The 15,509-nt window shown below is 46.7% G+C and overlaps 1 protein-coding gene across 1 annotated transcript in view; it reads left to right on the top strand.

Moving 5' to 3' along the window:
- DDX1 (DEAD-box helicase 1) overlaps positions 1-15,509 on the top strand; it is a 94,274-nt gene that overhangs the window by 67,252 nt on the left and 11,513 nt on the right. Inside the window, exon 23 of the mRNA XM_082252488.1 lies at positions 13,357-13,399. Within this exon, the coding sequence (XP_082108614.1) occupies positions 13,357-13,399 (43 nt within the window). The remainder of the gene's footprint in view (positions 1-13,356; positions 13,400-15,509) is intronic.

The following is a 15,509-nucleotide window of genomic DNA, read 5'->3' as shown; positions in this document are numbered from 1 at the left end:
GTTACAGTTTGTATGTGATGCGGCGTTAGACGCCACTCCATTAATGGCGCGAGCATCAGTCTCAGCCAGTGGCGTCGGCAGGGGGGGGCTGACCTGGGCTATAGCCCCGAGTGTGCTCCCCAAAAGCCCCGGGTCTCCTGTTGCTTTTTTTAAAATGATTAGCCCCGAGTCCCAAAGCCTGGGTTTGGCCGAGAACTCAGGCTACATTCCTCAGCAGTGTAAGATTTATAAAGCACATGCAATGATTGGTGGGCAATCCGGGGCAGCCGCAAGGAGAGTGAATGCAGCTGTCAAGTTTCAGCATTGATGTCGGGTGTGGGCGGGGCCGGTATGCCACGCCCACCTTCCTCCCCAGACAGCTTCTGTTTCTCTATGCACGGAACAATGGGGCGGAGCCCCGCATACCGGTCCCGCCCACACCCGAAATCAATGCTACTTGACAGCGGCAATCACTCTCCTTCCTTGCGGCTGCCCCAGATCGCCCACCAATCACTGGATGCAGTGGCGTAAAGGGCACTGTGTAAACCGCAGGCAGTGGCAGCTCCTTCAGTCCGGGGACTAGCGGGGGCGGAGCCGCGGCGGGAAGGGGGTGGGCCTCGGCGGGAAGAAGGGGCGGAGCCTCGGCGGGAAGAAGGTGAGTGCCCATTGCTCAAGTGTGTGTGCTGGGTAGTAGAGGGATGGGGAAGCTGCATATAGAGGAATTCATCTTTCCCTATTCTTTCTGCAGCTGCTGAATAACCCTCCTGCAGGAAGAATAGGGGAAGATCAATTCCTCTATATGCAGCTGCCCCATCCCCCTCCTATACAACTTCTTTTGCTGGCTCACCAGTGCTCTTAACCCCCCCCCCCTCCAGTGTTCTAATCCCCCCTCAGTGCTCTTATTCCCCCCCCACTCGGTGCTCTTATCCCCCCCCCCCCCCCACCCTCAGTGCACTTATCCCCGACTCAGTGCTCTTATCCCCGACTCAGTGCTCTTAACCCCCCCACCCAGTGCACTGGACTGCCCCCTGTTCTTTAGCCCTCCCCCGGTGCTCTTCAGCTCCCCACTGTGCTTTTCATCTCCCTCCCCCCTATGCTCCCTGTCCCCCCCGTGCTCTCCACCCCCTGCGCCTTCCAACCCCCCTGCAATGCTTTCCAAACCCCCTCTTAATACTCTCCAGTCCCCCACCCCCACCCTACCGTGCCCTTCAGCTCCTCCAGTGCTCTCTGCTTCGCCTGTGCTCTCCGGCCCCCCTAGTGCTCTTCTATCTTCTATCATGTCCTCAGTCTCTGACCATCTCCTGTATCATCTCTGCAGTCTCTGACTGTCTCCTGAACCATGTCTGCAGTCTCTGACCATCTTCTGTAACATGTCCTCAGTCTCTGACCATCTTCTGTAACATGTCCTCAGTCTCTGACCATCTCCTGTATCATGTCCTCAGTCTCTGACCATCTTCTGTAACATGTCCTCAGTCTCTGACCATCTTCTGTATCATGTCCTTAGTCTCTGACCATCTTCTGTAACATGTCCTCAGTCTCTGACCATCTCCTGTATCATGTCCTCAGTCTCTGACCATCTCCTGTATCATCTCTGCAGTCTCTGACTGTCTCCTGAACCATGTCTGCAGTCTCTGACCATCTTCTGTAACATGTCCTCAGTCTCTGACCATCTCCTGTATCATGTCCTCAGTCTCTGACCATCTTCTGTAACATGTCCTCAGTCTCTGACCATCTTCTGTATCATGTCCTTAGTCTCTGACCATCTTCTGTAACATGTCCTCAGTCTCTGACCATCTCCTGTATCATGTCCTCAGTCTCTGACCATCTCCTGTAACATGTCCTTAGTCTCTGACCATCTTCTGTAACATGTCCTCAGTCTCTGACCATCTTCTGTAACATGTCCTCAGTCTCTCACCATCTCCTGTATCATGTCCTCAGTCTCTGACCATCTCCTGTATCATGTCCTCAGTCTCTGACCATCTTCTGTAACATGTCCTCAGTCTCTGACCATCTCCTGTATCATGTCCTCAGTCTCTGACCATCTTCTGTAACATGTCCTCAGTCTCTGACCATCTTCTGTAACATGTCCTCAGTCTCTCACCATCTCCTGTATCATGTCCTCAGTCTCTGACCATCTTCTGTATCATGTCCTCAGTCTCTGACCATCTTCTGTAACATGTCCTCAGTCTCTGACCATCTCCTGTATCATGTCCTCAGTCTCTGACCATCTTCTGTAACATGTCCTCAGTCTCTCACCATCTCCTGTATCATGTCCTCAGTCTCTGACCATCTCCTGTATCATGTCCTCAGTCTCTGACCATCTTCTGTAACATGTCCTCAGTCTCTGACCATCTCCTGTATCATGTCCTCAGTCTCTGACCATCTTCTGTAACATGTCCTCAGTCTCTGACCATCTCCTGTTTAATGTCCTCAGTCTCTGACCATCTTCTGTATCATGTCCTCAGTCTCTGACCATCTCCTGTATCATGTCCTCAGTCTCTGACCATCTCCTGTATCATGTCCTCAGTCTCTGACCATCTCCTGTAACATGTCCTCAGTCTCTGGCCATCTTCTGTTTAATGTCCTCAGTCTCTGACCGTCTCCTGAACCATGTCCTCAGTCTCTGACCATCTCTTGTATCATGTCTGCAGTCTTTGACCACCTCTTGTATCATGTCTGTAGTCTCTGACCATCTCCTGTACCATGTCTGCAGTCTCTGACCATCTCCTGTACCATGTCTGCAGTCTCTGACCATCTCCTGTACCATGACGTCTCTAAGACTTTGAAATGTGTTCACCACATATACCGGGATGCTTCGCTTTCCATTCACAGGCCTGTGGAAGAGGTGCTGCAAATCACAGCAGGACAATGCTTGCTGGATCTGTTGGGTTGGGCAGGTGAGTGTTCCCACGTATAACACGTAAGAGGAGGGAAAAAAAATGATGGGACAATAGTCAGACATGGGGTGGTATGGAGAGGAGTACAGGGGGTCAGACATGGGGTGGTATGGAGAGTAGAGGAGTACAGGGGGTCAGACATGGGGTGGTATGGAGAGGAGTACAGGGGGTCAGACATGGGTTGGTATGGAGAGGAGTACAGGGGGTCAGACATGGGGTGGTATGGAGAGGAGAGGAGTACAGGGGGTCAGTCATGGGGTGGTATGGAGAGGAGTACAGGGGGTCAGACATGGGGTGGTATGAAGAGGAGTACAGGGGGTCAGACATGGGGTGGTATGGAGAGGAGTACAGGGGGTCAGTCATGGGGTGGTATGGAGAGGAGAGGAGTACAGGGGGTCAGACATGGGGTGGTATGGAGAGGAGTACAGGGGGTCAGACATGGGGTGGTATGGAGAGGAGAGGAGTACAGGGGGTCAGTCACGGGGTGGTATGGAGAGCAGAGAAGTACAGGGGGTCAGACATGGGGTGATATGGAGAGGAGAACAGGGGGGCAGATATAGGGTGGTATGGAGAGGAGCGGAGTACAGGGGGTCAGTCATGGGGTGGTATGGAGAGGAGAGAAGTACAGGGGTTCAGTCATGGGGTTGTATGAAGAGGAATACAGGGGGTCAGACATGGGGTGGTATGGAGAGGAGCTCTCCATACCACCCCATGATTGACCTCCTGTACTCCTCTCCTCTCCATACCACCCCATGTCTGACCCCCTGTACTCCTCTTCATACCACCCCATGTCTGACCCCCTGTACTCCTCTCCTCTCCATACCACCCCATGACTGACCCCCTGTACTCCTCTCCTCTCCATACCACCCCATGACTGACCCCCTGTACTCCTCTCATCTCCATACCACCCCATGACTGACCCCCTGTACTCCTCTCCTCTCCATACCACCCCATGTCTGACCCCATGTACTCCTCTCCATACCAACCCATGTCTGACCCCCTGTACTCCTCTCCATACCACCCCATGTCTGACCCCCTGTACTCCTCTCCTCTCCATACCACCCCATGACTGACCCCCTGTACTCCTCTCCATACCACCCCATGTCTGACCCCCTGTACTCCTCTTCATACCACCCCATGTCTGACCCCCTGTACTCCTCTCCATACCACCCCATGACTGACCCCCTGTACTCCTCTCCATACCACCCCATGTCTGACCCCCTGTACTCCTCTCCATACCAACCCATGTCTGACCCCCTGTACTCCTCTCCTCTCCATACCACCCCATGACTGACCTCCTGTACTCCTCTCCATACCACCCCATGTCTGACCCCCTGTACTCCTCTCCATACCACCCCATGTCTGACCCCCTGTACTCCTCTCCATACCACCCCATGTCTGACCCCCTGTACTCCTCTCCATACCACCCCATGTCTGACTCCCTGTACTCCTCTCCTCTTCATACCACCCCATGACTGACCTCCTGTACTCCTCTCCATACCACCACATGACTGACCCCCTTTACTTCTTTCTTCTCCATACCACCCAATTTCTCACCCCCTGTACTCCTCTCCATACCACCCCTTGACTGACCCTTGACTGAGGGGGCCATTGGGTGGAGCTTGGGCGGTACTTACTTTTAAATATGGGAGGAGCTTGGGCGGGGCTTTTCTTTAAAATGTGGGAGGGGGTTATCAAATTTATCTTCGGGCTGAAGCCCCTGGTCTTTTTCCCACCTAGCAACACCCCTGGTCTCAGCAGTGGTTCTCAGGCGTACACTGTGGCTAAAAGGTTGGTTAGCCGACCAAGGTTCCAAAAAAGCATTGGCTAATACAGGCCTCGACAAACCCCGGGCGCCAGGTCGCATTTGCGACTAGAATTAGCGACCTGGCGCCTGGGGGGCCCTGCAGGAGCTGTCCTGTCCCTTTTGCGCCCCCACCTTCTTTCCCGAGTGCACGGACTTCCACGCCGTCCATAAATTGAGGCCCCGGCTTTTCGGCCTTCTTCTGTTAGATGAGAGGCTAGGGGAACTGGCGCCCTCTTGTGGTGGCCGGGAGTAATGCATGTTCTCAATGCCTTCCTTCTCATCTGCTCTTTGGAAGGAGATGGGACGTTTTTGCAGGCTTCATCTCTCTGTCCAGTTACCTTTGCTTAAAGGTAAGTGGACAGGGAGTGTGGTTATTATTATTAATTTATTTTTTCAATTAAAGAAAAAATAAATAATAATACATTTTTTCTTTTTTTTAATTATTAAAAAAAAATAAATAAAACATTCTTTTTTTTTTTTCAATTCTTATTAAAAAAAAAATATATATATATATATATATATATATATATATATATATATATATATATATATATATATATATATATATATATATTATATATATTATATATCATTTTTTTTTTTAATAAGAATTGAAAAAAAAAAGAATGTTTATATTATATATACAGCCGAAGGCCCCTTTCACACAGGCTGTCTGATCGGGTCCGCCTGTCAGTTTTTCAGACAGACCTGATCGGACCCCTCATTCTCCTCTATGGAGCGGTAATCGGAGGATCGGATCAGATGGCATCGGATGGAAAAAGACAGACAGTCGGTTTCCATCCAATTGCGCTATAGAGGAGAGTGGGGTTCTAGTCGCATTTATGTGTAAATTTAGTATCCGTTTTATTAAATAAAGCTTGGTTGTTAGTTTAAAAAAAAAAAACTGGCTCCTAACTTTTTTAGCTGGCTCCTAGATTTCAGGCAAATTTGTCAAGCCCTGGGCTAATATCCCCTTTTCAGGAGAGCGTCTATTTGGAGCCAACTTAGATGAGATCATTAAGGATCTCACCGGTGGAAAAAGCACCTTTTTACCGCAAAATTTTAAAGGTAGAGGAACTCGTCAAAGACGAGGGCCTTCTTTTTCTGCTCACAAGAGGTTTTTTCGTCCAGCGGGTGAAAAAACTAAGTCCTCCAAAGCTCCTGCAGGAGGCGTCAGGGGTCGTTGGTCGGGCAAGCAAAAGCCCGCCCCCTCCAGACCTGAAGATAAACCATCCAAAGCCTGAAGGTGCGCCCCCACCCATAACTGGGGTGGGGAGACGTCTTCGCCGGTTCCCGGATCCATGGCTTTCCAGAATCCCGGACAAATGGGTTTGCGAAGTCATAAGGTCAGGGTACAAGATCGAGTTTCGATCTCTCCCACCGGCGCGATTCTTCCCTTCCAATATCCGTCTATCCGCAGATCGTTTAGAAGATCTGCGGAGAGCAGTCACTACAACAAGGAGTGGTAGTCCACGTTCCTTGGACAGAACGGTTTCAAGGGTTTTATTCAAACCTGTTTACAATACCCAGGAAAGAGGGCAAAGTGCGTCCAATTCTGGATTTAAGAGCACTCAATTCTTTCGTCAACATAAGAAGATTCAGAATGGAGTCCATTCGCACGGTAGCAGCCTTCCTGCATCCAGGGGATGTCCTAGCGTCCATAGACATCAAGGACGCCTATCTTCACATTCCCATTTTCGCAGGACATCAGCGTTTTCTACGCTTTTTCGTAGAGGAGAACCACTATCAGTTTGTGGCGTTACCTTTTCGGTCTCGCCACGGCTCCGCGGGTCTTCACAAAGGTGTTGGCCCCAATGTTGGCACTTCTGCGCCAAAGAGGTATATCGATTCTAGGTTACCTAGACGATCTTCTGCTTCATGCAGAGTCTCCTCAGACCTTGCTACAAAACATAGAAATTACTATGATTTCTTTACAGGAATTCGGGTGGCTGGTGAACCAGCAAAAGTCATTTCTGGTTCCCACCCAGAGGCTCGATAGCTGGGTCTAATTCTAGACACAGTCAGGACAAGAGTTTTCCTTCCGGTAGGGAAACTCCGAAAGATTCAATCAGCAGTCCAGTTGTTACTGTCCAACAGCTGGTCTTCCCTTCGGACTTGCATGAGGGTTCTGGGGTTGATGGTGGCTTCATTCGAAGCAGTCCCATTTGCCCAGTCCCATACCCGAATTCTTCAGCAAGAGATTCTTCTCAGATGGAATCGGAATCCGGAATCCCTGGACAATCAGATACGATTGAGCAAACAGACCAGAGAGTCTCTGGTTTGGTGGCTTCGGTCTCCAATGCTCAGCCAGGGAAAGTCATTTCTGCCAATATATTGGACGATAGTGACCACGGATGCCAGTCTATCCGGATGGGGAGGAATTCTCGGTCAGTTATCTGTCCAGGGACTTTGGTCCCCGGAAGAATCCAGGTTACCGATAAATGTATTGGAACTGAGAGCGATCAGACTTTGTCTGATTCACTGGACCGAGCAGCTCCAGGGCAGCCCGGTTCGGATCCAGTCGGACAATGCCACGGCCGTGGCTTATGTCAATCACCAGGGGGGCACCAAGAGTGTCCGAGCGGCCAAAGAAGTGGCTTGCATTCTTCGCTGGGCGGAACGATTTGTTCCAGCAATCTCTGCGGTGTTCATTCCGGGGGTGGAGAATTGGCAGGCAGATTATCTCAGCCGTCAGACCCTGGATCAGGGGGAATGGTCCCTCCATCCAGACGTTTTCCACCAGTTGTGCCTACGGTGGGGCACCCCGGATGTGGATCTGTTGGCATCACGATTCAACAGGAAAGTTCAGAGATTCGTGGCTCGCTCCCGCGATTCTCTAGCAGAAACCGCAGACGCACTGATCGCCCCGTGGGGGCAATACCAGCTAATATATGCCTTCCCTCCTCTCGCGTTACTGCCAAGACTTCTTCGCAGGATAGAGGAGGAAGGAATCCCAGTAATCCTGGTAGCTCCGGACTGGCCTCGTCGAGCTTGGTACGCCGACATGGTCAGACTGGTGGCAGACGTCCCATGGAGACTTCCTCTCAGGGAGGATCTACTGTCTCAGGGACCGATCTTCCATCCTGCTTTACGATCGCTGGCTTTAACGGCCTGGCTATTGAGACCCAGGTGCTGAAGGACAAAGGTTTGTCAGCTTCAGTTATTCCTACTCTAGTTGAAGCAAGGAAAGCGACTACCAGAAAGATTTATCATCGCACATGGAAGTCCTACATTGCATGGTGTGAACCTTTGGGGTTCCGTCCTCGGTCTTATTCGATTAGTCGAATATTGGCTTTTCTGCAACAAGGGGTTGAGCAGAAACTGGCCTTGAGTACTATCAAGGGTCAGGTCTCAGCATTAGCCATCTTCTTTCAGAAGCCTTTGGCTACTCATTCCTTGGTGCGGAATTTCATCCAGGGGGTGCGACATCTGGCTCCGCCAGTGCACGCGCCGTTACCCCCCTGGGATCTTAATTTAGTGTTGTCGGTTCTTCAGAAACCTCCCTTTGAAGATATTAGGGAGATTCCTCTACCCACGTTGTCCCAGAAGGTGGCCTTCTTGGTGGCTATTACTTCTGCACGCAGGGTGTCAGAACTGGCCGCATTATCTTGTCGTTCACCATATCTGGTGGTTCATAGAGATAAGGTGGTTCTTCGTCCGAATCCATCCTTCCTACCAAAAGTGGTTTCAGAATTTCATCTGAATGAAGAAATTGTATTACCTTCCCTGTGTCCTAAGCCCAGTCATCCTCGGGAGTTTGCTTTACACTCCTTGGATGTGGTCCGGGCAATCAGGGTATACTTGAAAACGACAGACTCGTTTCGCAAGACGGATTCACTTTTTGTGATCCCAGATGGACCCAAAAAGGGGTTGCCTGCATCTGCCGCGACCATTTCCAGATGGATCAGACAGACGGTAGTGCAGGCTTATTCTATTAAGGGTCGGGAGCCCCCGTTCCCTGTTAAGGCGCACTCCACTCGGGCACTTAGTGCGTCATGGGCCTTTCGCCATCAGGCGTCAGTGGTCCAGGTGTGCAAGGTGGCTACCTGGTCGTCGGTGCATACCTTTTCTAAACATTATAAAGTTGATGTAATGGCATCGTCTGATGCCTCGTTTGGCCGCAAGGTTTTGCAGGCCGCAATTTGAGGAGACCAGTGGTCTACCTCGAGGGTTTTTTGCGTTGGAAAATTTTTCTTTAGTCTCATTCTTTGTTTATAATGAGCCTTTAAAACTTCTAGTTTGGCACCGGTTGGGCCTTCTAGATTGGATTTGATTTTGTCAATCCCACCCCTCATTTGTGGCACTGCTTCTGGATGTCCCAGCTCTTGAGAATCAAGAAGACTACGTCTGTCAATGAGCGATAGAGAAAAATGGATTTTTGTAAGAACTTACCGTAAAATCCTTTTCTCTTAAGCTCATTGACAGACGTAGTACCCGCCCCTCTATCATTGAGTTGGGTTGGGTTAAATTCTCTGTACTGCTTTAAACAGAACTGATTCCCTGTAGCAGAGAGAGGGAGGATATACCCTCAGGGACTGCCCCTAAGGTGGAGCCAGAACGTTTTGTCTTTCTGCCTAGTCCTACTCCTGCGGAGACAACATAACCCAGCTCTTGAGAATCAAGAAGACTACGTCTGTCAATGAGCTTAAGAGAAAAGGATTTTACGGTAAGTTCTTACAAAAATCCATTTATTCCAAAATATAGCTCGCTGATTCCAATAAGGCAAATAGAGGGTATTACCTGCGGTAGTGCAACTATCGGCGTCCCGTCCCTGCTGACTGCACGGAGGGAACGCCGAAGAACCGCTATATATGGTGGTTAAGGAGCTCCACCCAAGATGACGTGCAAGCACTACGTCTTGCCGTACATCCGGGCTGGCGCCGGGAATGCGCATCGCAAATTGCGCAAGCGCATCCGCCGGGCGTCCACCCGTCAAGTGTGCGGCCGTGTCGTGCGTCGCAGGGGAGCGTCGTCACAGAACTTGGCCGGAAGTGACGGTGTGAGTTCGGCGTATCGTCCACATCCCCAATGGGGGATAGGGGGCGTACCCAACGTCACGTGTCCGCCGTAGGGGGAGGCACCCGAAGTGGTCCTCCCAAGAAGAGGAAATAGATCCGTACATAGCTGCACAGGAGAGGCTCAAGCCAGAGTGGTGCGAGATATAGATCTTAAAAGGAAAAAACAAACATAAATGAATATCAATCAGTAGACATATATATCATCTCTGCACTGGATATAAAAGGAATAGGGGCGATGGCGCTGCCTATATAATTTAGATATAATAAAATGTGATAGGCTGTGATACAAAGTGCCTTAAGCTGAAAACAATAATGTATAATATTCAAACAATAATATATACCATAAAAACTTCAATTAAGTGCAAGTGCAAGGTATGAAAGTGCCTGCAGAGAAATTGAAAAGTGACTGGTGCAATAATTGTATGAGCAATAAATAATATTTGACATGCAATATTAATGTGCTAAAAAAATGGTGCTATATAAAGTGAGCTGTTCCACTCATACCACGTGTTGATATGGGGAATAAAAAAGTGCCACCAAAGCAAAAATAGAAAAAAGTTAAAATATTGAAAAATACAGCTTGCAATGTCCAATAAGGAAAGATCCAGTAGAAAAGTCTATATCATGTGCGGTGACTTCAAAGGCAATAAAGGTGACAGCACTCGAAACAAACCGACACTCAGGTAAAAAGGTGACCCCGTGGTGGGTGGTAAGGTGCTGGGATTCCTTTGATAAAATTGCACACTTACCAGAGACACCCACCCCACACAGGGGTATAGAGCGGGTGTATTTATAGGTCTGGCAACCTAGCGGTATCCTCCTATCCCTGGGTGGAGGGCGTGTGCCGAGGATCAGACTGGTCCTGGTGTAGATGTACCCTAGGATGGTCCCCTGTGTGCCTTCCTGCCTAGGTATGTTCCGAGGGATCCACTCAGCTCCACTCCCGATATTAGACCTCCTCTGCTGTCTCCTCGCTACTTCGTCTATATAGAATTTCCTGCCTGTTTCTGACCTCACTTCCTGTCTCCTGAGACAGGAAGTGAGGTCAGAAACAGGCAGGAAATTCTATATAGACGAAGTAGCGAGGAGACAGCAGAGGAGGTCTAATATCGGGAGTGGAGCTGAGTGGATCCCTCGGAACATACCTAGGCAGGAAGGCACACAGGGGACCATCCTAGGGTACATCTACACCAGGACCAGTCTGATCCTCGGCACACGCCCTCCACCCAGGGATAGGAGGATACCGCTAGGTTGCCAGACCTATAAATACACCCGCTCTATACCCCTGTGTGGGGTGGGTGTCTCTGGTAAGTGTGCAATTTTATCAAAGGAATCCCAGCACCTTACCACCCACCACGGGGTCACCTTTTTACCTGAGTGTCGGTTTGTTTCGAGTGCTGTCACCTTTATTGCCTTTGAAGTCACCGCACATGATATAGACTTTTCTACTGGATCTTTCCTTATTGGACATTGCAAGCTGTATTTTTCAATATTTTAACTTTTTTCTATTTTTGCTTTGGTGGCACTTTTTTATTCCCCATATCAACACGTGGTATGAGTGGAACAGCTCACTTTATATAGCACCATTTTTTTAGCACATTAATATTGCATGTCAAATATTATTTATTGCTCATACAATTATTGCACCAGTCACTTTTCAATTTCTCTGCAGGCACTTTCATACCTTGCACTTGCACTTAATTGAAGTTTTTATGGTATATATTATTGTTTGAATATTATACATTATTGTTTTCAGCTTAAGGCACTTTGTATCACAGCCTATCACATTTTATTATATCTAAATTATATAGGCAGCGCCATCGCCCCTATTCCTTTTATATCCAGTGCATAGTCTTCGGATTATCATCCAGGGAGGCTGCAGCCTATTTTTAGATATATCTATAGAAATATATTTTATATTTTATACATTTACTACATTTTTTATATATTTATACACATTTTTTTCACTTAATCATTCACTTATCTATCCATTTAGTCCATAGCGCGGAAGTTCTTATTTTTCTTATATATATCATCTCATCTAAACAAGAGTCACAAGGATTGGTATATACAAACATATGAGGAAAATAAATCACATATACAAAGAAGTATATATAGACAATTTTTTCAAACATGAGAACTATTCTCATGGAAAGAACCTGGGTGTTGCCATAGCAATAGTGGCTAAGGAATCCAACTCTCAGGGTGTAATTCAATATAAACTTATTCTAAATGTATTGTAGGCAAAGATCTATGATGAAGGGGCAGAATGAAGAAAAAACATAAAGGGAACAGGAAAAATCAGATGGGAACAACGGAGGGAGGGAGGACGGGGTGGGGGGAGGGGAAAAAGGAAAAAAGGGGAAACGGGTGGGGGAGGGGGGAAAAACAAAATACAAAAAAACAAGACACAAAAAGAAAATATTAGAGTCCAGCTGACAACGTGAAATCACAAAAAAGATTTATATGAGTGGGCTTCATTTAATCCGGGAGGGATTGTGGCATTAAGCCTTTCTATCCACAAAGCCTCCCTTTGTAAAATACGTTGGTCCCAGTTGCCGCCTCTAGGGTCTGGGGGTATAATCTCCAGAACCCTAAAGGAGACACATGTGTTGTTATATCTATGATGTAGCCTGATATGACGAGTCACCGGGGTGAGAATTTTTCCACCACCGGAATAGTACAGATGTTCACCTATTCTCTGTCCGAGCTGTCTAAAGGTTTTACCAACGTAAAACGCTGAACATTGGCATTGCATTAAATAGATCACTCCACACGTGGAACAATCCGCATAGCTACGAAGTCTGTGGTTGTTCCCATTTGGCAGGTATGTAATAGAACCCTCCTCAATCCAAGGACAACGTGCACAATTACCACATTGGTATGTTCCAAATCTTGTCTTGGGTTCAGGGGGGTTGCAGGTATAGTGGCTCTTAGTAAGCAAGTCCCGAATCGAGGTTGCTCTCTTAAATACCACTTCCGGAAACTCTTTGACATATTTAGACAGTGTGACTTCCTCACTAAGGAGGTGCCAGTGTCTCTGGATAAGGGCTCTCAATTGTTGATGGTTATCTGAGTACTGAGTAATTAGTTTTACAGTTTGATTAGCATTGGTCTTATTTCTCTTTTGCAAAATGTCACCTCTGTCCAGTCCCTAGAAGGGTGATGTTTAGTGGCAGTACTGATGCACACATACATGCACTTTTTTTTTTTTTTTTATACTTTTTAAATTTCAAAATAAATATGCAGCTTTAGCTAAAAAGACATGCTTTTTTTTTTTCTTTTTTTCCTCCATCTCTTGTCTCGTACGGCTGTGGCCTGTCTATTCTCTCATCTGTCTGTCTGCACCTCTTTCTACTCTTCCAGTAGGAGGAGCAGCCTGCCTTTTTCCTCTCTGCAAAGTTTTCCTTTATTCTTTGTTAGCTGCCACTTTGTCCTGTGTACTTATCCCACAGGTTTCTATTGTTTTTTTGGAGGTGAAGTGTGTAGTGAGCTGGTGCTGTAATTTGATACAGACAAAGCCACTGAATATTGGACTATTTAAAAAATTTTACTTAACACCGTGTTCGACAATGTTGCAGAAACGCACACCTTTTTATTTAATGGTTGGAGCATATTTATTACTGGCTTACTAAACAGATGTTTCCATTTTCAGAATGGGATTGGCCATTTCTCTGGTGGCAGCGGAAAAAGAGAAGGTAAGGCGTTTGATGAAGGAATGATTGTGTGCTGTAATCACTGCGTGTTTCTACAGGGGGGTACACAAACTCTTCTATAGATATAAGGGGGTGGCAAAAAGTTGCAAAGAATTTTGTTACATTTAAGAGGTCTTCTAAAAATGTCATTTATAGACGACCTGTTACAAAATTTTAGCTAAAGAAGATCTTCAGTCTGTAAAGAAAAATGTAAAAGTCAGCAACTACGTATATTGTAACTGCTGACTTTTAAACACACATTTACCTGTAACAATATATTTCTAGGGACCAGCGCTTATATCCACCCTCCTAAATTAAATGCGCACAGCAGCTAGAATAATATGTAGGCCATACACAAAAACAATGAAACTGAAAAATGCAGCGCTATCACTTTAAGAGAGTCACACAAACAAGTGTGCCCCAATTATACTAATACAAAAGTCTCTCAAAACATGGAGTCCAAAGGTATGTATTGTAATTCCATATACTTGAGTGTATAAAGATGTCCCTGTATGATGAAGAAAAAGGTATAAAATAAATGTATAAAATCCTCCACTAGCACCAACACTCCAAAAGGGCAGCCTTTTGCCAGAGAGATTTGGCTCCCAACAGGCAGCCAAATAGTGCAGTGTATCAGCTCCAGGCAAGATAGGCAAGTATTCACCAAAAGCACCACTCCAAAATCCAATCCTGCAGTAACACTTGCAAGATTCACCGGGTTAGCACATATATTGGGAAAAAGCAAACAGCCTCCTCATGGTGTAATATATTTAAAAGCAGAAGTGGTTTAATAGAATATTACACTTACATAGTAGTGATGAAATAAAGCATATACAAATAATTAGGAAATCCAACCATCAAGATGGCTGCAGTTCGTTCCTCACACACCGTGACTCTACCCTACGCGTTTCATCTCTAGGAGGTTTTGGCATCTTAACTGTGGGCAGCCACTTGTGACTCCTTGTGGCTCTACAGTTGGCTGCTTGCTGTGCCTGTGCGAGCCGCACTGCACCCCATGAATGGTCCCACAGTCTCCTGGGACCCGTGATGTGTCCCAAGAGGCTATGGGGGCAGAAATAATGAGTACCTGTCAAACTCTGGTACCCGCTGAGCCCCCCCCCCCCCCCCAAAAAAAAAAGACATTCCATATATAGGAGAGGAGGAAAAAGGGAACTTCCCCTTTTGGGTGAAGTTCCATTTTAAGCATTTTTGTCTCACATCAGTAATAGTTAATTCAGTATACATGGTATATTTGTTTTGCTTATGTATATATTTCAAGGAAACCTCTCATGAAAGAATGTGGAGACTGCCTTTGCTGGCCACACTTTCTGAAAAACGGATTTGCCTGGCTGTCACTCTGATCCTTTGGCTTCAATACATTTGAGTCACTGACCTTTAACAAGTATGGTGATCAGGCGTTCTGGTCTCACTCTGACTTTCTACTTTGGGTGGTGACTCAGAAAATATGAAAGCCAGAGTCGGGCAACTAGTATTTTTATGTTGATTCTGTTTTATTAGGTTTCAAACAGTACATAGAATAAACGTGAGAGTATTCGTCAATTTCAATGGATGTATAAGTAAACCTTAATACCATAGTAATAGGAAACCAAACATCACAGGGTTATTATAAAATAAAGGGACTCTAAGACATGGTAAAGTGAGTACTGTATATAAAAGAACAAAAAAAATTAAAAGCCTGTATATAAAATGAGTGCCAAAGACCACTCTTAATGTAATGTAAGAGATCCTATTCGATTTGTCAAGAGTATATAGTGGTATTTCAAGTAATTGCGCCAAAGTAATATAACAGAAATAGGAGAGACCCAGGAAAAAATACAGGGTAGCAAAAAGCAAAGTGAAAATGTAAAGAAAAAAAAAGGAAGGGGTAAAGAGGCAAAGATAAAATGTATGTATAGGAAATGAAGGGGAAGGTCCCCTACACATGGGAGGTCCCAGGGGAAGCACTATCAAATTTATCAGCTTCAAAAGCGGAAGAAAACCGCAAGTGTAACCACACGGTCCACATAATTTTTTATAGGATTCACTCTTATCAGCATCCCAGGCCATCATATGTTCTAGGTGTTCAGTCTTGTCCATTTCACAAGCCCAGTCA

Source organism: Pelophylax lessonae (assembly GCF_965119305.1).
Source record: "Pelophylax lessonae genome assembly, chromosome: 3".
Lineage (NCBI taxonomy): Eukaryota > Metazoa > Chordata > Amphibia > Anura > Ranidae > Pelophylax > Pelophylax lessonae.
Note: the sequence above shows the minus strand (reverse complement) of the source record. Positions and strands in the feature narration are given on the sequence as shown.